General features: G+C 40.9%; 1 protein-coding gene across 1 annotated transcript in view; it reads left to right on the plus strand.

Annotated features, from left to right (window-relative positions):
* The window catches only part of diaph2 (diaphanous-related formin 2), a 346,460-nt gene extending 329,692 nt beyond the window's left edge, over positions 1-16,768 (plus strand). Inside the window, exon 31 of the mRNA XM_019364462.2 lies at positions 13,192-16,768. Within this exon, the coding sequence (XP_019220007.1) occupies positions 13,192-13,256 (65 nt within the window). The 3' untranslated portion in view covers positions 13,257-16,768. The remainder of the gene's footprint in view (positions 1-13,191) is intronic.
* Positions 16,769-26,336: the final 9,568 nt, after the last annotated feature.

Raw genomic sequence — 26,336 nt, forward strand, 5'->3', positions numbered from 1 at the left:
GCTTCTTCTGTTTCAGCTACCTCCAGCTACTTTGTTCCCTCACTCTCCTCAAAGATAGAGAAAGGCAAGGAGAGAGGAGAGAAATAACTTTGGCTGGTACAGGGCCCCATTAAAGTGTGATGAGTGGCCTCAGTGAGGGGCTCTGTGTACAGCACTTTATTCAGGAACGATCACTTATTTATAGGTGTTGGAATTGTGTTGTTTGCTTGTTTTATTGAAAACCTTGTGGGTAAAGTGGCGGCAGGCCGCCTGGCATGTGAGCGCCGCATCTCTGGAGGGCATCCCTGCAGAAAAATCTTCCTTCTTGATGAATAAGTGAAGGAGGCGGATAAATTTTTCATCCACACTGAATCCATTGTCGCTTGAGATGTCTGGTCTGTTGGTATGGGTAGTCATCTTGCTCCCGCTTCATCTGATGCCAGCGCATACACACACTCGGTCACACATATAAGCTCAAAATGTATACTCACGCATGTAGAAGCACATCCACCATTTAAGCTGTGGACGTCAAGGAGTTCGATAAAGAGTGCCTGACAAATGTGGTGGAATATTGATGAGTTATTGTTCACTTTAAGTCATATCAGTGCAGACAGAGCAACATCTAGAAAGGTGAATAAATAGAGTTTGAAGTTTAAGAGGTAATAATGTGATGGCGACCTATTCGAGTTATGGCTGGGAATGCCCCCACGTTCCTGAACTGGATAAGCAGAAGAAAACAGATGGATAGCTTTTGGTAAATTAAATTTAAAAAGAAAATTTCAAATAACTTTATTCAAAATTTCAAAGAAGTCAGTCACACAGCTGCTGCTTTATCCAGTACCACTATATATTTTGCATCTATCACCTCTACTTTAAGTTTTGCACACCAAAACGCACGTTGACAGCAGCACAAGAAATACACAAGCAAAAACATGAAGGTAGCAAAGTGTAGCCCATCGCGGGGAAGCTTGTGGTGTTTTGTGTACATGAGGGAGCATCTCTCAGTATGAATGATTTATATTAAAAGAGAAAGTGAAAAGTCTTTCAGGAAGCACACCCACACCCCCCATGTGAACAGAAGGGAGCATCTTCACATGGCCAAATGGGTCTGATGGTGATCGCATGGAGGAAAGAGCGAGGCAGCTCACTCGCGAAGCCTTCTGTGGTCTCCACCACTGCTCTCGCTGTGCACTGGGACACTTCAAAAAGGGGATTAATAAATAAATAACACACAACACCATGTTTTATTAACTCGGGTAAGGCATGAGTGGGTAAAAGTCCTAGAGAATCCTGAGATTTGATGGCAGCTTGGATTGTTGCTGGAAAAAACTTTGCAGTTTTCTAGCATTCAGATTGTTTTAGAAGAACTCTGCATTGTACTGGGCCATCATTCACCAACCTGGGCTATCGTTAAAAACACACAGTTAAGTTTATTTCATAATATGTGTTTTACAACATGTATGTAGGGTTTGGGGCATTGGGGCAGCAGTCTGAACAGACTTCCCTTTCCCCAGCTTCCTCTTCCAGCTCATCTGGGGGGACAAAGACATTCCCAGGCTGTCTGAGAGATAATCTTCCCAGCGTGTCCTGGGCTCACCCTGGGGTCTCTTCCCAGTTGAACCTACATATAACATCTCACCTAAGAAGCATCCAGAAGACACCAAGTTCAGATTCCCGAAGCAGAGCAGTAGCCTTACTTACTGATCTGAGCAGATTTTTTACTGTTAGCTATTTTAGCCATGCATGTTTTTATTTATATCCATTAATTTTTTTGTCAACCCTTTTAATAAAAGGAGCGTTTTGCAATACAACGCAGTAGGGCTGGAAATAACCTGACCGCCATGTGTTTAGTTACAGAAAATGAGAAAGATAAAAGCGACACTTGAAAATGGAAAGGCTTGGAATTGGTAGATGTTTTCTGCATACATTATTCACATGATTCAGTTGTCAAAATAATTTTCCAATATCTCGAAACTTGTCATCGACACTACCGTAAATTAATACTAACAATAAAAGCGACGTTTTGCTATCGACACAGCTGTCCTTCGCTTGTGTAGTTGGCCTCTCATTAAAGAAACAACCTGGTAACCTACCTCCTTCACCCACTATGTGGTTTGACAGAAATTCAAGACTATTCCTAGCTATATTTATGTTTACGCCTAGGGAGTTGTGCTGCTTCCTTAACATGGCACAAACAGATGTTTGTTTCCATAACCCCCTTCTTGGAGTGAATGCAGGATGTTTTTATAGCTTGGCTTGTTTTATGAGTATTAATACTGTCAGCATGATGCTGAGATTCCACTTGTCAGGTGTTATCTCCACATCGCAAATGGATTAGTGAGAGTGCGTGACTGCGATAGCATGCACATGCCTGTTTGTGTATCATCGTGCGTGTATGCGCTGCCAAACTTATTTGTGTTTCTGAGACTTTGTGTGCGAATTATGCACCTGTGAGCATGTGTGTTTGTGTGTCATCTTGAGCGCACTGTGAAGGTGTCATTGTGAAGCCTAAACCCTGTAAGCTGTCAGACAGTGAGAGATGCTGCACCTCTAAAGGGCATGCTTTCTGGGCCTTTCCTGTCTATTATAAGCCCTGCAACACTCATCAATGCTGTTGCAGTGCACCCTCATGTCCCTCAAGCAGCCACAGAGAGAAGCCACCTTTCTAACTAGGAGAGCCCTTGCCTCTAAACTTCTCATACCCTTGTCTTCCATTTTGACATGATAAACGCAAGCAGCAGTAATGAGGCATGGGGTTGTCAGGGCATCCATTTTGTTTTGCTCAAAACTGAGTAGAAGTAAAAATTCCTCCCCTATCTCCATTCTGAGACACAAAGTCACTTTTCTCTCAAAGCTCTTTGTCGCTTTACTTTTTGTTTCAAACTCACTAATTTTGACCCACGTGTTATATGAAGTCGTATGCAGGGGGAGGGGCTTTATAGGACATATTGGTTTCACAGAGCCTCTTTGATTACACAGAGCAGTATGACGCCACCGGTGGTGCTAGCATTGCAGCTAAGATCGACTGCAGTGAGGCTAGCCAAAGATTGAGATGTGTTGTTATCTTGCCATCTGTAACAGTCACGCCTGGCGTCGTCAGAAACAGATCGCCTTGATACCAGCCACATCAAATCTCCAGTTTGCCAAGAGAAAATAGAATAAAACAATCTATCGATCTTGCCCCACCTCCCTGTGTATCAACACAATCCATCTGTGTTTATCAGGCTATCTGGCTTCCTATCTTTTGTTGTCTGCAGACAGGCATTCTTTTCTTCTCTTCTCTTTTATTTTCTTCCTTCCTCCTCCCACATTTGTTTGGTGATCCATCAGCCTATTTACCTTATCATGCTGCCAAACCATCCATTTACGCTCCCATCTGTCTGTCAAACTATATCTTAGCTTCCATTTGTCTAACTATCTCTCTGTCTACTCATTCACCTGTCAATCATGCAGCTTGCCTTGGCTGCCGCAGGTTCCAGCTGTTCATCTGGGTGAGGCTGTGTCTGACCTCGTCTGATTAGGAGACAGTTGGATAAAGTAATTAGATTTCTATCGCTTGATCTAAAGTTTTACACTGTATTAAATACACTGAAGTAGAATTTGAGCAATATTGAGTTATACTAGCATCAGGGTTATTAAACTAAGCATATATGAACACTGCTTATGGAGGATTGATATTTGAGTACCTGAAATGTTTCCTAAATTTGTTTCAGGTAAGATATATATTTAAAAAAATCAAGTTTCAAATGCCCACTTTCATTAAATTTTACACAACATGTTTTGTACAGACTGTTATCTTTGATCTACATAACTGCCGCTATAGAATCCAAATGGAAACAGGTCATTGCTTTGGATCAGTCCAGTTCAGATCAGGCCTCAGTGGAGCAAGCCAGCCACTGATGTCCGTGTAGTCAGGAGGTCTGGCCTCCCACAGAGGCCCAATCAGTCTTATAGGATCAGTGACTGGCCCCCCCTAGGCACCAGAGTGCCTTGGCCTGATGGATTACTCTCTCTCCTGGCTCAGGCATGTGAAACCCGGGCCTTTGCTGTGGGCCCCATCTGTGCTCTCCATGGCTCCTGCATGCCTCATGGTCATAGTCTTGGGCTGCTGGTGAAGCCCCAAATGAATCTCAGTTTCAGTCCAGTGTGCATATTTTGCCACTTCTACCATGCCTCCATGCATGACTTGTGTAAAAGAAAGATTTAATTTGACCCACAAACATTTTTCAAATAATTGGTCAGAAAAATAACACATATAGCATGCTTGTTGTTGAATTTATGACTTTTTCACAAATGTAACATATTAGAAAAGTAAACATTTGGCAATGGTGTCAGGGTGGTTTGGGTTGATTGTTCATCTGACAAAAAATAACACTTGATGATGAACTTTGGAAGACATGATTGACTCTGTTTTCTGATATTTTATAAGTGAAGAAGTTGATTTACTAAGAATGTTATTGCCAGAAATCAAATATTAAAATATTAAGGGATAAATTCACAAATCTGTTGCACCACCACAACATAAAAGTACAGTTGTTGGTGTTTACAAAGATAGTGCAGTGAGAAGATCGTGTGTAACACGTGGGAACTCAAAGATTTTTGCGACTGACCCTTTTCTTTGAGCTCCTTTTTCAACGTGCAAATATAGGTAGGCGAATATTTAAAATTGATTTGCTGATGTTTGTAACACACAGTTTACTGCAAATGATGCTGATATTTAATGGCAAAAATAAGAAAAGTCTTATTTTTTGTGCTTGATATTGCTACACATAGGGGACATCATGGAAATTAAGAGCATGTGTTGGAAGAGTGAGACATTTCTCACTGCCAGATGAAGATGTGACTACCAAACATTACCAAAACACCTAATTCTAAATTTGCTCAATGAACTCAGAGATGACCTGGAACCTCACACCTAAGAAGTCATGCAAAACCACTGGCAACAAAACTGGTTCGATTTTTGGCGTTGGGTTCTTTTTAACATGCTGTGGCTTCTGTGGCAGGAATTTGACAATCTGCACAACGGAGTTCAAAGCGAAAAAACTGAAGAACCAAGAGAACCGATTGATGTTGGCTGTGGGCCCTATCCTAACCAGGCCTTGATTGGACATCGGTCTAATTAATGCATTTACATTAATAACATTTAAAAACATATTTTACCTTAATAAATTACACTTAAATGTAATTATAGTTATGATTTCAGGACCCTAGACATGGCACCTGTTTTTTTCACTATGAGCTCGCCACTTAACACATAACTGTTTTTAGTGGTGGACCTACACAAATTGAGACACGTGAGCTGTAAAATCACAGATTTCACACACAAGACCATGAAATGAGGCAAAATCGATCACAGAAAAATTGTGCTAATAGTGTTAACGCCACCAGTCGCAGAGTATAGAAATAAACTTTTGTCAATCAGGTATTTCCGGTTTGTTTTATACCCTGAAGTCATGTAAGCTGTCTTAATACAAAAATACTACAAAACGTGATGTAAAAATATTGTCACACGATTTACAGTCCTGCATTGGAGTCTGTCAATTACTGAAGTCTGTTTCCTTCATAATAACTCTTTCTGCCAGACTGCCATCACAGGCGTACAGTTAACGTACACGTGTATGATCTATTATTATACGCTTTTCTGATTACAATAACAAACTGCGCCTTTTCTGTCAGTAAATTACCCACAGCTTGCGACCTTGCTCTAAAATGCGCAGCTCTCGGCAGATTGGGCATGTCATATTAAAATGAACTGACTGCACCTGTGTTTAGAAAACAGTGCCACTCTCGTAAATCACCCGCAAAACTAACCACAGTTATCGGTGGTATATGGGGATTGCTCTCGCACGTTATTGTGCCCCATTTAGTAAATGTGGCCCTAAGTGTATGGCTAGATTCAATTTTTAAATGAAGCGGAAATGCTCCTGCTCATTTTACTCAGATCGAGATGTTAAATATCTAAGCTGCACTGTGTACTTAAGTGTTGTGCCAAAGTAGGGAGATAATGTCAAAGTATAAAGTAAATTCAAACAGTAGTCACACAGGTGGGCAGTGCTTAGCAGTTTTAGGAATATGCTTTCAAGGATATTTTTTTTCTTTCATGGTTATACTTAGGTTTAAGCATCCCTCCTGAAACTTGACTGCTGAGAGGACAATCATGAATGGGAGTTTTGCCTCAGGCACTGATCGATCGCAAAAGTGTTTTCATATAACTGTTCATTTGGGCTGTGTGTGTCTGTGCATCCCAGAATGCTCAGAGGCACCGTTCCATGACTGAGGAATCAAGTCCTGCAGAGATATTTTAAGGAGATTTTTGAACCTGAGGGGCCCAGTGAGGAAAGTGTACTACCCTTTGTCTGTGAGGCATGTTGCCTTTAGTCAAAAAACTAAAAATGTTAGCCAAGCTTCAAGAAGAAACATGGATTTATTTATTTTTTAGGTTACCACACACATAAAGTTACACACAGTCTTAAGTGCAGGTAGTGCAGACAGGTTTTATGTGCGCAAACACATGCAAAACCTCGTGTCTTCTCTCTTGCTGTTTTGCCCCTGGTAGAGAGCTGTCAAGGTTTCACTGGTGAGAAGGCAAAGTAATATTAAAAATAAAAACCATTCATTTATAAGCATGAGCAGTGATTTCCTGTACTCTCCTCAAAAATATTTTATGCTGCACAATCAAGAGGCATTTCTCTTAGAGCAAGCTTCTTTCGGGTTAGTATGGGACAGTAAGTTCCTGCGCGTGCATTATGTTCTGTGTGGATGTACCACATTTACGCACAGTACGCATTACAGTACGCCCGACATGAAAAGCAGAAAAAATGCAAAGCGTAGAAAGCAGCAAAAGAGAGAGCTTAAATGATCGAAAATGGTGAGATTTCTCAGTGAAGGTGGACAGCACTGTTTTTGCAAAGAGGATTTTAGAACTTAAGTGGCATCCTGGTAGTGAGAGTCGTGGGCTACTGGGAGAAAGAATGGCTGTATTCACTATCTGGGTCAGTCACTATTATTACCAAGCATGCACATCAAAGTACCCACAGAGATAGAGTGGTGATAGAGGCATGGAAAGATTAACCACATCCCTCTGCTGTCAAAAGCAATTGCATGTGTTATGACCACCTTGCTCTCTACGAACCTCTCTTCATTACTGTTTATCTCAACAGGCTCTGTTGAACTCACTTTGCCTTCAGATTCTGTATACAAACTGTCAAGCAGGAATGGGAACTCGCATACATGGTTGCCAGCTCTGAATACTTTAAGATTAAGTGTTCATTTTAAGCCAGAACTCTGTGTTACTGCTTAGTTTGCTTCCTGTGCTTCCTGGGTGTTTAGAAATCACAAGTGGCCAGCTTTTTGTAGTAAACAGCGGAGGTAATGTCAGTAATAAGAGGGATTAAAAGGGGGGAGAGGAGTAGAACAAAGTGAGAGAAGAAAATTGGAAAAAGGATACAGGATGAAAAAACATGGTGTACACTGGAAGGCTCCAAGAGATACAGAAAGTGGAAGAATTTCAGTATCTTGCCTCAGCGTGTTTATCTAGACCTGTCTCAGACATTTCCCTTTGTCATGCCAGTCTGATCGCCTCTGCCTGCTATGGCATGCTGAGAAAACACACCAAAACACATCAAGCACCAGATTGCAGCGCCCTCGCTCTCAGATCTCCTGACACTTGTACAGCCCACTCCTTTAGGTGTTACTTAAGGGTAAAAAATGTATATTACTAGCTATAGACAGTTCACATTCGTGCTTGACTACGAGCACATTTTAAATGAACTTGTGAAAAGTCATAGATAAGAAGCTACTCCTGTATTCACAAGGTCATCACCACAGCAGGTAGCTCAGCATGTTTGATTTGGCAGGTTTTTTTTAATGCCTGATGCACTTCCTGCCACAATCCCCAAAGAGATTTGTGCTTCCTCCGGGAATCAAACCAGGGATCTTTCCCTTGATAGGCACATGTGTAAATCGCTGGACTACCTGCGTTCACAGTAGTATGTGAAAATTTGTGAAAGTCATTTGGGGCATTTGAAACACAAATAAACTGGATATATCAACATAGTTAATTGATTAACTAATTGAAAGATTAAATGTGAGTAGAATGTCTGAATTGTAACACTTTACCTATGGTTGCATCTTTTTTGGGACATCTTGTAAAAACTGTAGTGTCCCATTTGCATGAAAGCTGATTGGTTTACAGATTTTTATTTTTCATGTAGCATTTCCTCTGAGTAGAAATGAAAAATGCTGATAATTATAGTGATGGAAATGCTACATTTTTATGGTTAAGTGTACATAAAAACAGATTTGAAAATTGACACTGAAAATCAACACCAAAAGTTGTTTTGGATGCATGGATGGATGGATGGATGGATGGGTTACAGCATTTTTTTATTAGTCCATTTAGTTTTCTTTTGTTTTTATATGTTTTGGGGTGTTTTGGTACTCAGAACAACTCTGCAACAAAAGCATCTGCATCTGTTCAGCTTCTGTTACCAGAAGCAAGATGAACTTTGTTTTCTGCAACAGTTGGTATTCTCCACTGTGGCAACAAAAAAGAAAAATCTTAGCTACAGAAAATCAGAGTAAAAATTGTTTTGAAGCATTCAGATTTTTTGTTTGTTTGTTTACTTTTGGAAGATCTTCGTAGAGCAACAGGAGAAAGAAAACTTGTTGCACCTTTAATCTTTTAATCTTCTACAACTCTCTTGTTTGTATACCTTTGAGCTGATTGTTGTAACTCATTGAGTGTCTGTGTAACATCACACAGGACACTGTGACACAATGCCTGTGTTTTTTCACCTTATCACAGCTGCTCTCACCTTTTACTCAGCTGCACAATGTTTTCTTTCTTGCTCTTTATTTGTGGTGATTAGTCTTACCAGCGAACGAGGGGCTATATTTGCCACAACTGTAGTTTTGCGATACCTGGGCCATAATTTTCAGTTAGAAGAAATAGCTTCTCTCACTCTGCATCCCATTTATATGCCGTATCTTGTTTCTGTGTACGGAGTTCCATTACTCTGTAGCTCGGAGGCTGGTAGAGGGGAGGGAGGCGGGAGGTAAAGGAGATGAAAAGGAGTGATAGAAGGCTGCGGCTGTTCCTGTTGCTGGTGCCGCAGACGCTTTCCCCCTCAACAGAGAAGCAAACAACATGTTGATGTGCAGCAAGCAGAGATTTAATCACCTTTGCTATGTTTCAACTCATCGAAATATGAAGTGCGGAGCAACTCAGACAGGGAGAATTAGACAAAGGCAGTGACATGTCAGAGGCATCATGTCATCGCTAACTTATTTAACAAAAAAGAGAGTCGATGCAAAGCTATCACAACAGCTACCACAAGAGCTCCAGCTCCAGTCTTTACTCCAGATACTCTCCTGCTGAAGCTATTTACACAAAAGGCTGGCGATTATGATCTTTTTATTGTGGCCTTGAATATGGGTCAGTGAACATGAGTGGCATGTTTAGATGTTGGGCAGTTGCTACCCAGACAGTATTTACCTAACATTGTCTAGTGCCTTCTAAGCCTTATGGTTTTTACTGGGCTCAGAGTATCCAATGTGAAAACCATTTGGTGAATGAATGATGGCTTTTCGTACTTTAGCAGTTATCAGAACTGCATCATGATGTAATTCAGTGCAATTATCCATTAACATAACACAACATCTATCATATGAATAAATGGCATCTTTCTGGAAGCCCTCCAAAGAGTCAGGAGAAGGTTGGAGTTGACTTTGCTGGCTTAAAAGGCCTCTGCTTTTTGCTGCTCTGTAATCTGGCGTCCTCTCCTCCTCCTATTACCCTTGTCTTATTCAGTGCCTCTCCCTTGTGGCAGGGATCATCATGATATACATGCAAGGATTTTCCTCTGCTAACACTAAAGGAACAACGTATTTCCCTCTGTTGGTGTGAGAGAGAAAAGGAGGTTGTGTGTATATGTGCGCTCGCATGTGTGTGTGTGGCAGTGACTTCCCCCTCCATCTGCCATCCATGGTGCTTTTAGTAACATTTTGAGAAACAGTGCCAGCCAGCATTTAATTAAGTTCTGGTATGCCAACATCTCCCTGTTGTAACATGGAATATCTGCTCTTCTTTTGTCAATTTCTCTCCTGTTTCTGTGCTCCTCTGTGTCGGTCTTACTGTAACAGGGAAAGATGTCGCCTCTGGGAGAAGCAGGTAAAGAAGCCATCAAAACCAATGCAAGTAGAAAGAGCTGCAATCAGCGCACCAAAAGAAAAAAAAAAAAACTAGTTGTAGAGCGTCTTTTGTGTGGATCTCTTCTCCTTTTCCCCGGTTTCACTTTGTTTCCCTCTCTTTCTGTATATGTGTGTGTGTGTGTGAATGTGTGCTTGGAGCTTTCAATTCAGTAGAGGCTACTAGTAATGTTTCTCTCCCAGTAGAAATGGCTGCTGTTTGTTCAATTGTTGTGATAGATTGATGTGGGGTGGGAAAAGATGGGCTTTTATGCACCTGAACATAGGAACAGAAAAGTCTTTATGAGAAGCCAGTAGCTCTCCATTCAAGAATCGTCTGATGGGAGATGCATTTTGCTGGAAGTTTTTCTCGTTTTTTGCAAAGTCTTTCACGAACGCTTTCCAATATATTCAGGCAGTTAGGCAAGACACAAATACCCCCAAAAGGGCACTTGTCATTTGTTATTCCACAAAAATGCTGCCTCCAGTTTATGGCAGTTTTCCTGTAGGGTTTCAACAAGTGGCCACCTTAATGGTCTCCATTCTTTTCAGTTTGCACAGAATACAAAATGACTATCTCTTCAAAAGCCCACCAACAGTTTGCGCTTGTGATGTAGACAGTTTTCATATAATTAGCTATGCATCTGTACTTTAAATAATATTGTGGTTATCTGCAAATAGTCCTATAAACAGAGAGGACGGCTGAAGATCCATATTTGTCTGTCTGACGTATACTGGCTGGAATCCTGTTTTGACCACTGTGGCTTACTTTAAACTAATAATGTTGACTGTCTAAACCAAGTTGGTCTGATGGTAAGTATCCTGAATGCAATGTGTAGAATGACATCGCTCGAAAAATGTATATGATGATCTATTAAATGGAAAATAATATTTGTACTGCCCTCATTCAATTTTTCTTCAGATTTTAAAATGATTTTTTAGCTTGTCTTTCGTCATTTTACTCATCTAATAATTCATAATGCCTTCTTTAGACAGCCGCCTTTGATCCCTTTCACTATTGTTTTTCCCATTCCTATTTTCTATCCCATTTCCTATTTACAGTAATAGATGTAACCCAAGATGACCTCAGATCAGAGACAGTGGGTCTGTATTCTCCGAGCTCTGTTTTTCATGTTCTTCTGATAGAATGAGGGTTAAAGGGGACTGCTTGCGCAGAAATGAGGTTACAGCAATTGGGCTTGCAAATGATTGGCAGGGATAGATTGTGGATGATCTAGTTTTTTTTTCTTTTAAACTGTCCCCATTTTTGCTTTCTTTTTTGTATAATGCTGCTTCTTGTTTTGAAAAGAGGGAGGTTGTGTAAGTCATGCTTACAGAATAAAGCACAACTTGTGAACAGAAAAATGAGTACATGAATAAGCGGTCGTGATGTGTTTGGATGCGCTGCCAGAACGTGGTAGCTTTTGCAGTGGCCTGTTGTATATGAATCTCTGTCGTACTAAAATAATTTGAGAATGCAGGACCTTTATCTGTTTTTCTTAAACATCTTGATCTGTCTTCCTTTCGGTTCTTCTATTTCATCCCTCCCTCTTTCTCCCCCTCTCCTCCTGTGCACCATCTGCATGATGCTTTGTATCCAGTCTGAAGGAGTGCTTGCTGTTCTCCGCTGTGAATGTGGGAGTCGGTGTGGATCTTGCGTGTGAACGTGTTTGTGTATGTGTTCGTCGGCATCGCAGTCACTCTCAGCTCATTACCTGACATGATGGATGGTGCAAGTGCCATTAAACAACGCCCAGCCAGGGACGCCTGGCACCCTACAGCTGGCACTGAGTAATGGGCACATTGGCGACGGCACGCTTGGAAATACCAGGGAGTCCTGTGTGGGTGTGCCTGCAGTCATCTCCATGGCTATGCTTCCTGGTTCTGTTCAGCCCCACCTGCCACCTGGCTGTCCAGTAGATGCCATGGGCATTTCTGGGCAGCCATCGTTGGATAGCATAGGAGGCAGTGTTTGTATGACTCTGTCATAGAACTGGCAAGAGAAAAACCCAAAGTGTGACTGGCCTGCTTTCTGACCACAAGTGCTACAGTGGCATATTCTCTGTTACTAGCAGCGAAGCATATCTGATTGAATTTTTTCTGTGTATTTTGACTCATGTTAGGTTTTTTTCATTTGAAGTTTGGACTCTTAGGTTGATCCTTTTCATTTCTCAAAGGATCTTTCTAATGCTAAAGACCTACAACACAATGCTTCTGTCTGGGTTCTGTATTAGGGCCTTTGCCAGTTCACCAGTCAAAAGCTTTGCTCATGAAGCAGGAAATGTTTAGTGCACTTGATACAGCTGAAAACATTCAGTTCACAGTAATACAAGGTTGACATGTGAATGAACCACATAGCTTCAAATAAACTCAGGTAGAAGTTGCAAAAGTATTGACAGTTGAACACCAGAGGACGTCTCTCTAATCTCCAGCACATTTTAGCCACTAAAGACAGTGAGGACACCACATAGTTTGGCCATGGGCGGCTCTGCTATCACCTCCGTAGCAGCTTGTTGCAGTGCACCTGTCCCCTGCAGGAGGCCACGGTGGAAACGTGTCACGATGGAGAGAGCACACAGGCTTGAAAACGCTTCGACCTGGTCTAATAGAAAAAGCCCATATGTATACAATTTTTGTAGTGTTATTAGTTTTTGTGCATTTACTTTGTGTAGTGTGCATATACTGCATCTGTTGAGAGAATAGTTGAGGGGCTCTTGAGTGGAAGTCTGGATCAGGAGCTGAATAGAGTTACTATGACACCAGAGACAAGCACCTCCACTCCAGCAGCATCTTCTGTTTCTCCCTCCTTCCCTGCTGCTCTGCTCTCAATCAGCCTGGATTTTCTTCACGTTGTTTCTCCTCTCTCCTCTGTCTTTTTTTTTTGCCCTCTTTAGTTTTTCTATACAGTCTTTGATTTGGTTGAGCTCCTGTGCTAGTATGAATCAATGTACCAGCCCTTTCATGTTCCTTCTGATTCTCACATTTTGTATTTTTATTCTTTGTCTTCCTGTTTTTTTTAACCAGACAACCGTCGTGCAGTCCTGGAAAGATCTCGCTCACGGCACAACGCAAATCACCAAGCTCGATGATCACCCGCGCCTACTATAAGACGCTAGATAAGTGCCAAAGAGGGCTGCGAGGAGGAGACCTAGAAGACATCTGAAGGAGGGACAGACCACCCCTTACTGTGGCACATACACAAACTCCAAGGAATCCCACATACACACAGCACCAAGTACAGAACAAACAAGCCTAAAGAAACTACACAGAACTGAAGAATCTGGCATTTCGTTTTCATCCAGTTCATCAGACGCCTTACATATTTATTCAAGAATTGTTCATCACTTTAAATGTTTGTGTCCTCTCTAGCTGGTTTGATATTAAAAACAATACATTTTAAGGTTACTGCAGAGAAATGAAATGTTTTGATTGTTTGAAAATCCATTTTCATTCTTGCAAGTCTAAGCTTTCTACTTTAATCCTTCTGTAATCAAAATACTTCACACTCAGATTTGACGTGAAACATGTATTGAACATTGCAGTGTACTGAAGAAAGAAATAATGCCAAGAAGGACTGCAGAGTTCATTCCCGTGAACATACCACACACCCTTTATTTTGCAAACAAGCAGCGGGGCAGCTGTCCTCTAAATGGAAAACAGGGATTTAACACCCGTGTTGGCAAGCCTTCAACCTGCTGATGTTTTCTCGAGCAGCTCACCAAGCTCTTATCAAAGAGGGAGTAGTTGTTTAAAATTTCTTACTGCCAGTACCTCCTTCAACCAACATCAAGACAGTTTTCACAACAGCCAGTCGTCTCCATAAATCAGCTCATTGCATATACCACAAAGCCACAAGAGCTGGCCCCCGTCTGTACCGATATTTCAGAGCTTGTGACTCATGGATTTTGAAACTGTAATCTCCATTTTGACAAGATGCATTTTATTTTTAGTTGTGTAATATCTAACATTGCCTTTGGGTGCTGATCTGTCCCAAGGTCGCTTTTGCTTTTAACATGAGAGACTGACACATTTTTAAATGCATCTAACTGCCTGGAGGAGCTAACATGAACTTTTTGACCTTTCCTGTGATCAGGTGTTCAGCAAGGAACACGTGGTTATACGACAACATTACCATCATTTTATTATTAATCTGTTTGAAATACAATAAAGGCACAGGCCAACAATTAATCCATCAACTAGCAGTAAAAAGGTTTGCACTTTGTCTTTCATTTGGGTTTTTAAACACTGGAATCTCCAGAAAAAGAAAGAAAGAAATTATGGTAAAATTTTGAACGAGGTTAAAATAACAACTGTTTTTGTAAGCAACCTATTGTAGTAGCTGCTGAAAGGCAGTGCTGTCATCAGTGCCTGAAGTAGGACTTGTCTCTATGATTACAAAACAAAAATGAGGAGATACTTGCTTGCAATTTAACATGTGTTTAACTTTGTGAAAGGGTCCGTTTTATCCCAAATGTTGACCTTTTCCCAAACCTAACTGAGAAAAATAATATATATTTGGTAGAACATGAGACATGATTTTATATAAATATGGAAAACCCCTCGTAGGTTCCAAAACATTTAAATTCATCTGATTGAATGTATGAGGCCAAACAGGGTTTTAAGACCACCAAGAGGTGGGATTTGTGTAATTCTTCTACCTGGACAAACTCTAAACAGTCACCTGGTGTGTGGCGTTTGAGTACGTGATAGTTGAAACTTTGCTGTAAGCTTGTTTCTCTGTATGGGCTCACTGTCACACAGTTTCACGTGAACTATTTATTCATGTATTCATGCCTAGGGTGGCCCTTGTTCCCTTACTTCCCTAAACTGTAAGCAGATGCTACTAAAAACAACCGCTGAATCCACATGGAGACCGGGCACGAGCAGAATTATCGACTGAGGGGCACAGTAGACAAGATGATCCTTGTCTTAGAAAGCGAGTCTCCAAACGCCCTCCCATTCCCCAGCACTAAGGGCATAAGCAATCATTTTACCTTAAGACAGGTTACCATACTAATAACAGAACTCAGCTGTAGGCTTTGTGTGTGTCTGTGTGTTTCTGTTTGGGGCAATTGTCTGTGTGCACCATGCCAGCTCAGTAATCGGAACAGGAACTCAGGCAAAATAGGATTCCATGTGCTTGACTCCTGGGCTGAATAGATGGAGATTTTTTTCATTTAAACAATCTGCCAGTGCAGCTTATGATGTGTCTGTTTCATGATGCCTCCTCTCCCAGCCTGCGTGCTTCTAAAAATGCAATTTTACACATCATCTCGGCTCAAGGTGCACCCACAATACTCTGAGAAGTCTGCATATTTAAGAAGACAATAATTCTCCTCTGAATATAAGGTTTGAGCAGTCATACAGAGAAAGCAGAGAGAATGAGGTTTCTGCATAGGGGATTCTGCATTGATGGGAGTTTTAAAGACGTGTTGCACACAGCACAGAGATTGCAGTGATTTTTCTTTCCTTTCTAGTAGATACTTGCCCTTTGCCCTCAGCACAGTTTCAAGCAATTAATAGCGGCCATTGTTTTATCAGTCGTCCAACTACAGTGATATTTAGTGCTTTTACGCCTTTATGATTGGATACTGTGTAGGCTAAAACAACCAGTGGTTTGTGGTTAGCAGTAACGCTATGTTTTTCTCACAAAATTTGACTGAATTATTCTTTTTTTGCTCATTTTAAACAACTTTCTTCCATATTTGCCAAGTGTTTGTTTAGCTTTTTTTTCTCCACACTATGAAAAAGACTGTACAGACAAAAGCTTTTTTAAAAATGTAATTGTTATTTCAACTTTGATCCAGTTAAGGAAATTTGATGTTATTATGATAGTCAAGTGTTATTTCTTATCAAAACACTCATGCATCTTTTTAGAGATGTCATTTAAAAATCTGTTTTGTAATGATTCTGATGTGCACCGTACTGAGCTAAGCGCTACAGTGTTTGCCATTATAGAAGTTCCAGATCATCAGTGTTCACCTTGAATACACCTTGAATATGGTGTTTTTGAATGATAGCAATGGGCGAAAACAAGACACTTCTACAATGACAACATTTCCATTGTCCCTGTGAGTGATTCATGTGTTTCTCCCCCATTACCATCTTGTAGAATATTCAGAATAATGTGTTTTTTCTAGAAAAATAGTAGAGAGTCCATTGACAATGAACCCGAATTGGTCTGCCATGTTATTGTGGAAATCAGCATATCGGCCCATCCTCTTACTGGTTGTTACTAACAAATCTCAGCTGATGATGTTCTCGTTGTAATGGTAAGAATGGCAAGGCAGGGGTATAAAGGTAAAGGTGCCATTTCTCTGCAGTGGCAAGTGATTCAATGAAAAGTGGAAAGAAAAGTTTGAAATGTTACTTACACTCACTGACTGTGCACTTTACCTCACAAGTTATCCTGCTCAGGCGGAGAAAAATTTGTTTAAGATTCGTAAATACAACATTGCCACTAACAGAGTGAACTATTTGCAAAGCATTTCGTTTGGTAAATAGTTCCCAGCTGCCACATATCCAGTTCTTTCCGACTTTGTTAGCGCTTACTATTGATTTGTGGAAGAACAATTGTGGCTGAATCAACAAACAATGTTCATAACTGTTGACAAACCCTGTCCAACCATGGTGTGTAAGCTGCCATATCCCTGCCTACCTTTCTTGTTGTCACTGAGTATGTTTTATTGTCATAAGAAACATTTATATTTGTAACATTTTAAGTTTATTTGTATCCTTAGAAACATGAAAAAGCAAAATGGTTATGCACACTGTCCTTCCATAAACTATGTAATGGAATATGATACTAAATAATAACCACTTTGTTATATAAACTCATTTCTGTGAGCTTCTTTGTCTCTTATTCTTTTGCCAGTAGACTGTTTTTGGATTCACAGGTCACAAGTATTTCTTGATCAAGTCTTCACCTTTTGTTTTGCCGTATACTCGGGTCTAAAATTATATCTTCAGTTCATTTTATAGCATGGCAGAAGATACCTGCTCCTCTGACTTATGGACAGAGCTTACAGAGAGCTCGAGGTTTTACTACATGATAAATGAGACAGCTCCTACCTATAAAAGCAACATATTTGGACCTTGGTGTCCTCACTGCTTTATCTTGCACAGTGTCAAAGGCAAAGTGATAATGCTGTCATGTCTAATGGCAGCTTAGGGAAATTACAAGCGTCTGAAAACACATTTCAAGGAATTTTTCTCATTTTAATCATTTTGCAGACGTTTCTCTCTACTGTGACTTCAGCTTATCTCCACCTATGTTAGACAACGGGGAAAATCAGGGTAGCAATGCAATCATTTGTTTATTATTTGATACTAAAGAATTTTAATTTGTTAGCCGGGGAAACATTTTCTCTGGAATTTCTCTTTTATAGGCAGTCAAAAAATATGCAGCTTAAATCTGTGTTAGGCAGTTTGAGTTTACAGTTAATAGCAGAGTCTTTTTTTTTAGAGCAGCAATTTATGAAAAAAATTAACTCTCCATGATGTGTTCCCATGTGATCGGTTCGTGTCAGTCTGTACGAGTCCCACTAGCGAGCGTCAAATTGTAGGGCAGGGCTGCTCCTGTCCTAACCATTTGCTTTACAGCCCACCGACCACCACCACCAAGTCTGCTCACATGTAACGGCGTGTTCTCTCCGCATGTGCCATGTCCCACATCCCAGCTGCAGCATGACATCATAAAATAAGGGCTGACATCTGTAAGTATACCTCCGGTCACAAGGAGCTCTCTCCCGCTCCTCGTGTGCACTCGCACACAGAAATACGCAACGCTTCTCTCGACGAATCTTGGGACTGATCTTCTCTGAGCCTCTTCTCCTCCCAGTGTGCAGCCAGACAGATGGAGATTCATCTCTCAACAAGCTGTGATCTGTGTTTAGAGATGTGTGCTGCAGAACACAACTCTAATTAGGTTTATTGTTGATCTAGGGAGGTTAATTTGTACTTGGCTGCAAGTGCTAAAGAAGGCCAACCTAGTTCCTTACGAGGCACCAGCACTGCAACCATAAGAAGGACAGCTTTTTTATCTTCTTGACTTTCGAGGTGATTCAGAATTATTATGCCCCCTTGCTATATTTGTCTAGTCCGGTGTAATTGCGCTTTGTACCAGGCTGAGAGATCTGTCATGGCCGGGGCGGTAGAACTGGAAATGAGATACTAGAAGTGTGTTTGTCTAATGAGCTTAGGGGTACAGTTGTGTGGATGTGGCAGGTATTACTTATTTATTTTATCCTGTTTTCTTTTTTCTTTTCTTTTTTACAACCTCCAGGTAAGTAGCCTTGTCAAACTCTGAGAGATGAGCCTGGCCCACACAAGTTTTTTTTCTTCTTCTTGCCACCTTCTTTCTTCACGCTATACACAGCCGTGTTTCTAATGCACCCTGTGACAGATCAGTTGTCAGCGGGAATACAACATAATTATGTTTCATTTTGCATTTCCGCCTAATGGAATACGCAAACATTATGGAGATGAGACAAAGCAGGCAGTAACGATTCCCTCCTTACCTGAGCTAATTCTGTCTGAGGAGAAATCTTATTCAAGCAGCACTTTGCGCTTAACCATGGCACTTTGATAAAATGCATGCATGTCCAGGGTGCATGGGTGTCTAAATAAATTTGCCTGTAAAAGAATTTACTTGTCTAATGTTCTGCAGGTGTGTGCCATTTGTGAAAGGAACAGCTCTACCTATAGGCCTGTTTGGTACTTTGCTGCTTGAGCAGCATTGCACATTTGTCTTGGTGTATGTGCCATTAACAGCTCAGTGTCATGAGCATGTAAGACTTACAGTTAATGTGACCACCACAGTAGTGCTGCACTGAAAAATGCACCTATTTTCTTTTAACTCAACAGGATGGAAGTCATCAGCTTTGCACTGTTTAGAAGCTAAACTTAAATATGATGCCAATGGTACTTTGTCTTTACCCGCTGTTCTGCTACGTGAGCATAGACTGCACATTGATATGTAAACTACTTGAATGAAAGGGCAATAGCTAGCAGGAGCGCTACTGCAAACTAAAGCTTTGATTAACAAAATGTAAATGTTTTTGACTGTGACAGTAATCGGGATGCTGGTGAACAACAGGATAAATGGGGTGGCTGTGGCTCAGGTGGTAGAGCAGATCAGCTACTGATTGGAAGGTTGGTGGTTCGATCCTTGGCTTCCCCAGTCTGCGTGCCAAATATCCTTGGGCAAGATACTAACCCCGAGTTGCCCTCCGATGCATTCATTAGAGTATGAATGTGTATGAATGTAGTTTACGTTGCACTTGAGTTTAGAAGTGGGTGTGAATGGGTGAATGAGGCAGTTGTATAGAGCGCTTTGAGTACTCCGGGAGAGTAGAAAAGTGCTATATAAGAATCAGTCCATTTACCATAAAAAGTTAGTCTTACTTATCGAGAGAACTGAAGAGCTGTCTCCTCCCAGTGTCTTTGAATACAACCAAATACTAAACCAACTGTAGTGGAGGTGGAGCTGACTAAGAAATGTGTGCACTGTATGCTCACAGTGCCCTGATTTTTTTTTTTTTTTTAAATTTCACTTTAAATGGGACCACAAGTTTTTCAAATGAAAATAATTTGATGCTGAATACGAGTGAAAAGCAGAGACTGGGACCAAAAACCATTCAGGAGAATGTTTACAAAGTTAATGAATCAAGTGAAAAATTGGCTAATTTTCCCAAACATAATCTTGAGTGTCACCACCTGCTGGCTATGAGGACAAAAAGGACGTTTTAAGGCACTTGTTCAAAGGCTTTACTTCTCAGACCCAGATACTACATTTATGATTAATATAAAGCATATATATATAGTTAAGCTATAATTGAACATAGTGGCCAAACTGTGTAGCTACAAATTCATTATGTAATACGATTGCCCAAAAGGCATTTCTATTACATTTATTGGAAGGGCTGTTAAGCAGTGAATAAATTTTTCTGAGCATTTAAAACTCCACAATCCCAAAGACCCCTTCATTATCAGAAATTGATTCCTTTAATCCAGTAACTATCAGAAAGACTTAAAAGCTGTGTGATTATATTACCTAATTCTGTTCATATGTGTGTGGAGCCTAGGGGAAATCAGGGTAATATTCTAGCAGGAATCATTTTTCGTATGCTCCTGGCTGAAAAGAAAACTACTGTTCATGCTTTATGGGCCCATAAATGAAGAAACTTGTGGAACACTGCATGTCGCGTGACAGAAACGGTGAAAGAAAAATTGACCATAAAATGAAATCACTGTGGAATTTTCATACAAAGCCATGAGGTGGCATTCCTCATGGCTCTGAACAGAGAAAATAAAAGTTAAAATAAAACTTACTACAGTATGCTGCATCAAAAGTTTTATTTTTTATTATTTATATTTCAAAATGATTTTGTTTTAGTCTTAAGGCATTGCATTATTAGGCACAGGTGACAGGTGGTTGCCAACACAGGTAGTCATGTGGCTAGCTATCTGCTAAGCTTTGCATCCACCAATTCGAGTCACTGTTGGAACTCTGGTCTGTATTCATGGTGCCGGTGGCTATCAGAGCATTTTTAATGCGGTTATTTGAGGACTGCTTGTGATTAATTGTACTATAACCACTTCAAGAAGTCTGTGCTCTTTATGATGCTGCACCCATAAAGTGTGTTTGCATGCATCAGCAGATAACTTACTCCAAACTTTAGTGGGGACTTGAAAATAAGAATGCAAACCACGGGGTAAATATGTGTCAGGGTGTGTCCATCTTTTATATACAGTCTATGGGTAAATGTGGAATAGGAGTTGCAACTAAAGATTATTTTTCTTTATCAACAATTTAAAAGGCCAAGGTGATGTTTTCAGCTGCTTGTTTTGTTTGGCCAACACTGCAAAAAAATTCTTCAAGTCAAAAAGAAATTAAACCAACATTAAAACAATGGAATGTTTTGGCATTTTTGACAAAAACAAATGAATTTTGCGCTGACTGATTAATTCCCTGAGCCGTATAATGAACTGGCTTCTATGCAATAATGTCTACGCTGTCTGCTCTCTTCTTTGACTTACTCAGCACCCAGAATCAGATGTATGAATGCCTCCAACTATCTGACTGTAAAACATTTTTCACTCCTGTGTTGTTCACTTGCAGACGTACAAGCATTCTCCCCAGATCTGCTCTCTATCTCTCTCTTTTTTTCCCCTGTCGGCCTTGGAGTCACTGGAAGTCACTTATCACTGTGTTTCTGCAGTTTTCCTGCTCGAGTTCCAGAGTTTTACTACTTATAAATCAATACATCTTTTTTATTTGTTTGTTTGTTTGTTCTGAGTACATGAAAATGTAAAATGACCTAGACAGCAGATGTATCTTTTGACTCGCTAGGCTTCAATGGCTGGATACTAGCACCGTGTCCAACAATCCCGGCTGACGTTGAGTGATGGCAGAATATACCGAAAGTGGTGAATTTAATACAGAAATTTTCTTGCAGGAGTGTGTGCTTTGCAATGGATCAAATTATTATACTGCATGCCCACAGATGAGAACTGCTGGTACTCCTGCATTCAGCATGGCATTTCCATGATCACAGTTCATTGCTTCACCTTACTGTATGTCTTCTTTTTTCCTTCCTGCCTCACCCCACTCAGGAGACATGTCTCCCAGCAGGGAGAGGGTCAGCTCAGAGGAGACTTCAACCTGTCAGAAAAAATTCACATCTAGCCCCTCATGCCTCTCTTCACCATCCAACCCTTCTGTCTCCCACATCTCCAGCGCTCCCTCCCTGGCACCCATCACTCCTCTTTTCCTCTGCTACCCTCCTCTTCTTGCCATTTGATTCAGATCACTGAGTTAGCCTGCGTCTCCTTTGTCTGAGGCCCCATTTTGCCAGGCAGATGGACAGGAGGAGAGAAGATGGACTCACATCGAGATATGCGCGTGTGTGTTTATGAGATGGAAGGAGAAAAAGAAAGGGAGGAGAAGTGCCGAAACTTTTCTTGGAGGTAAAAATGTCAAACAGCAATGAAGTGAGGAGACTTTTATCTGTCAAACCTGTATGAGGTCTTGCCTTTCAGGCTACTGAGTGACAAGGCTGCAGTTAAAAGAGAGCTGAGATGCGAAAGTGAGGGCGACAGAATGAGTTTACCTCTCATTCAGTTGGCTTGTCATACAGTATCAGCCTTATCTGTACATGCCATATTTTACCACAGCCAGTGTTTTACATCAAAGGATTTCTTTTAAAAGTAAAGCAAAAAAAAAAAATGGCCCATTAAACGGTTGCTTTAAAAATAGCCAACAAGACCAGGATTAGTAATCAAATATGTTTTTTTTTCTAGCTGCGTGATCTTTTGAAGTTACAATATGGCCAAAGAGTGGTTTCAAATGACTGACTCACTGTATACTCACTGACATGCCCTACATAGCTTACTACTAAGCTCATGCTCTTTGCCCATAGCAGTGCCTCCACACACAACGCAGACACAGGCCTAAGAATAGAGGCGGGATTGATGGAAAAAGGAAAGAAGGGAGCTTGGTAATTGAGTAAGTGCCCTTCTGGATGTGGAAGCCTGAATAAAAGTATTTTTATAAAAAGCCTTTCTTAGGATCATTTCACTCAAAAGTACATAAAAGCTCTTTCAAAGTTTCTCTGTGTTCTTTGCCCTCAACTGAAATAGTCCCTGCGGAGAATGCAGAAACACACAAACACTCACGCACTCAGCACTGAAAGACGAGGATAAAAGGGTTGACCCCACGGATGCGAACATAAATGCATGCGCATAAATACACACACACACACACACACACACACACACGTGCTTACATACACTCATAAAAAATAGAGGCCATTCCATTCAGGCCTGTTTTTTTAAGCTTTGCATTTTAACCCAAGTTTATTAATAATGCTCTAGTTGAAACATAACAAGTCATTTTGCGTAGAAAGGTTTAAAAGTGTGCAGCCAAACAAAGTAGACTGGTGGAGAACTACAGCCTGCAAGCGAGGGGAATGACCATCAGAAAAAGAAGGAAATACTTCATTTAACAAACAAACAAACTTTGGTCAGTCAGCTGTAGACAAGTTAGAGAATAAAGAAAAGATGAAGAGGAGCTTTTGTAAACAGGAAACAAACCTACAAAATGATGTAAAACAACGTGGCATTATTTTTGAGCGATATAAAAACGAAAACTTCCGCCCATTAATGATTCACACTGATTTTCAGGTGATGATTATTTTTAACATTAATTAATCTTATGTTTAAAAAAAAATCTCAGCTCTGTGAAGTGTGTCACCACTGATGAAATAATGGAAAAAGGTTTGCCTCTCGAGGCTTATTTATACAATGCTCTCAAGATGAAGTGCACGTGTAGTTCATTCTCCTCTACCATCACCACAATCACCATGAGCATCACTGCCAGCGTTACGCTGTGCTATAATCAACAGAGGCTGGAAATGTGGCAAGAAAAGAAAAGAAAGGAGCAAATTTCCAATTCGTAAACTTAAATCAAACAATAAAAGTTTCTAAATCTAGGGGAAAAAAACTTTGGTAGAAGATACATTGATCAATGTGTTCGACCTCCAGGATCCATACTGCTCGTTTTGTTCTGAGTCAAGACTGCAAACAGAAGTCATGCAAAACAAAAAGTCAGGTCTTAGCCATATTGTTGATATGAATATCACAAGACAACATAAAATCCAAATGAAAATATTTGTATATGTTCTTGATGAACATAAACACCAATCTTAAAGTTTTGATGAATGTCAGTTTAGTTAGTGGCTGTAGGCAAAATGTATACATAAAACACAGTTTTTTTCTTTTAATTGTAATTGTTTTGACATGTTATATTTTAAAAAAAACACGAATGATTCTTAAATTTCTTAACAGCTTGACAGCTATATTTGTGGCTGTAACAAGGGAGTTTACGTTCTGTGTTGCTATATCATAGCGTATTTGTAAGTAGGGCTTGTGGAATGGTGTAGGCAGGAAGTGTGTAATTTATTTCTAGTGTGCAAGAAAAAGGGACCAAAAAACAAAACAAAATAAATCCAACAACAAGAAAAGTCAATAATCAAATGAGCCAAAACCTAAAGGTGGCGGTTATCGGGCAGCTATCTACCATAACAGTACTGCCACAAACAGTGTCGTCAAGGGTCACCCGAGGTCTGTATTGTGCATACTATGTTAAAAAATCACAACTGCCAATTGTTTTCTGGTAATTACCTATGCATTAGTTTCATTTTCACACATCGCTTCAAGTTTGTCACACCAAGCTGACTCACTTACTCAAACAGTGAGTGACAACTGTATCTGAGTCATACACGCCCTTCCTCTGGCCCCCGTCTGTGACTGAATATGCCACACAGCATGTCAGTGCTCAGGTGGCAACAGCAGCTTCCCTTGTCCTGGTTCCAGTCTGCTGTGGTGGTGTGGTGGCATGTTCCCTGCATGTGCACATTCACCTGCATGGGCCCGCATACCAACGCTGGAGTTTTTGGTGTCACCACATTATGCTGTGTGCTCCTACCCTGCCTGTGATGTGCCCTTCTGGAGAGCAGTGGGAGTAACACAAGGTGACTGTTGATATTAGGATGTAGCATTTGCTACGCTGGGGCGCCTCCCTCATTGGTATTTCATGTAGAGCGCCGCCGCACTCGTCACGTTTCATAAACTTCCTTATTATTCACTGGCGGGGAGTAATTTTGTTCTGCCGCTCGCAGTGAAAGCAAGATAGCAGGAGAGAGGGAGGGATGACACTCTGAAATCCTTCTAATAATCATTTTCGCTCTTCCTCATACATGAACTTGTTTATCCGAAGACCAGGTGGTTGAGTGCCACTCACCTCCCTCCACAGCTCAAAAACACACTCTCTTCTGTGAATCCTGGGGGTGATCATCTGTGATTCCCCATCCAGTTGCACTACCTCCACACAGTGTCTCATCATAATCAGTGAGCTTTCTGGAGCTTAGGAAAAAAAGGAGTTGTCAGAAAAGTGACACATGTAGTTCTAGCTAAGGGAAACATAGACCAGGCAGTATCCCCTAGGTCCCACTGAGCCCTGAAATCCACAAAGAGCCATGGATTTGTGCCCTCTGATGCTTATGGCACCAATGAATTGCTTAAGTGCGCACCATATGCAGCAGGAAGCTTTCCTCGCACACGTCCTTGTATATCTTTGTTTCGTTGCAGAACGTGCCCATTAAGCTCAGCATAGCAGTGAGAGTTTTTACACCAAGCAGGTGGCCATGTTGTACTCGGCCAGAAAGCATAAAAAACAGCCTGCCCCCGGCAGCTGCCTGGCCATAAAACACATTTATACTATGATGTCCATGCCCATCCCTAAAGCGTGCTTCAGGGTACTGGGCCAAAAAAGTAAACCCTGGTATATCAGATGAACTTGAGTCAACTTTAAGTCAAAAAGAAAAGAAAAAAAAACCCCACTTTGACCTTTAAAACAGAGTTCTTCATAAGTGTGAGCTCAAGCATGCAAAGTTCATCATATATATACAGGACCATAAAATAAAGTACATAGGAAACGGCATCTTCTCTTCAAACTTTCTGTGTGACTTTTCCTTTACCCCTTTCTATTTTCAAGGGGTTTCTTTGTTCCTGAATACCAGACCTCCCCTCTTTCTTACTTTGTTCGAGAGTAAAGTGCCAGTGAAGTTGTCCCTGAGGCAGCAGATGCATTGGAGCATAAAGTGTGCCACAAGGTGGACTGGCGTATTAATGGAGTCCGGTTAGAGCGGCTGACCTGTGAAGCAGTACGGTCAGCTGCTAGGTGAGCACGCCGCTGCTGTAAATCCCAAACAGGCGTCCCCTGTCTCTCTCTCTTTCTCTTCTCCGTCACGCCTATCAACCACCACTTCCCTTCTATTCAGCAGCCCCCGCACTGCTGCTAAGAGAATGTCAAGTCAAGCTTTGTTACCGAAGGCTGACAGAGTGGTCAATAAGGTTTGGATGTTCCAGGTTAAAGCCGTAATCGCCACAGTTTTCACTTTCCTTTCAGCCCATAATGACAAATAAAGAATAATTTCAGTTTTAAGGATTGGATTCATGTTTCCAGGCGGCGTCGGGATTCTGCTGTGTTAGATTTATGACCAACATGAGGCTGGTGACTAATGGTATAGCCCGCTGGGACGCTATGATCTCTCTCTACCCTGGATTTCTGGACCTATGGGTTTTTAACCTTTAAACAGCCAGAACTC

The sequence above is a fragment of the Oreochromis niloticus genome, linkage group LG2, assembly GCF_001858045.2.
Source record: "Oreochromis niloticus isolate F11D_XX linkage group LG2, O_niloticus_UMD_NMBU, whole genome shotgun sequence".
NCBI lineage: Eukaryota > Metazoa > Chordata > Actinopteri > Cichliformes > Cichlidae > Oreochromis > Oreochromis niloticus.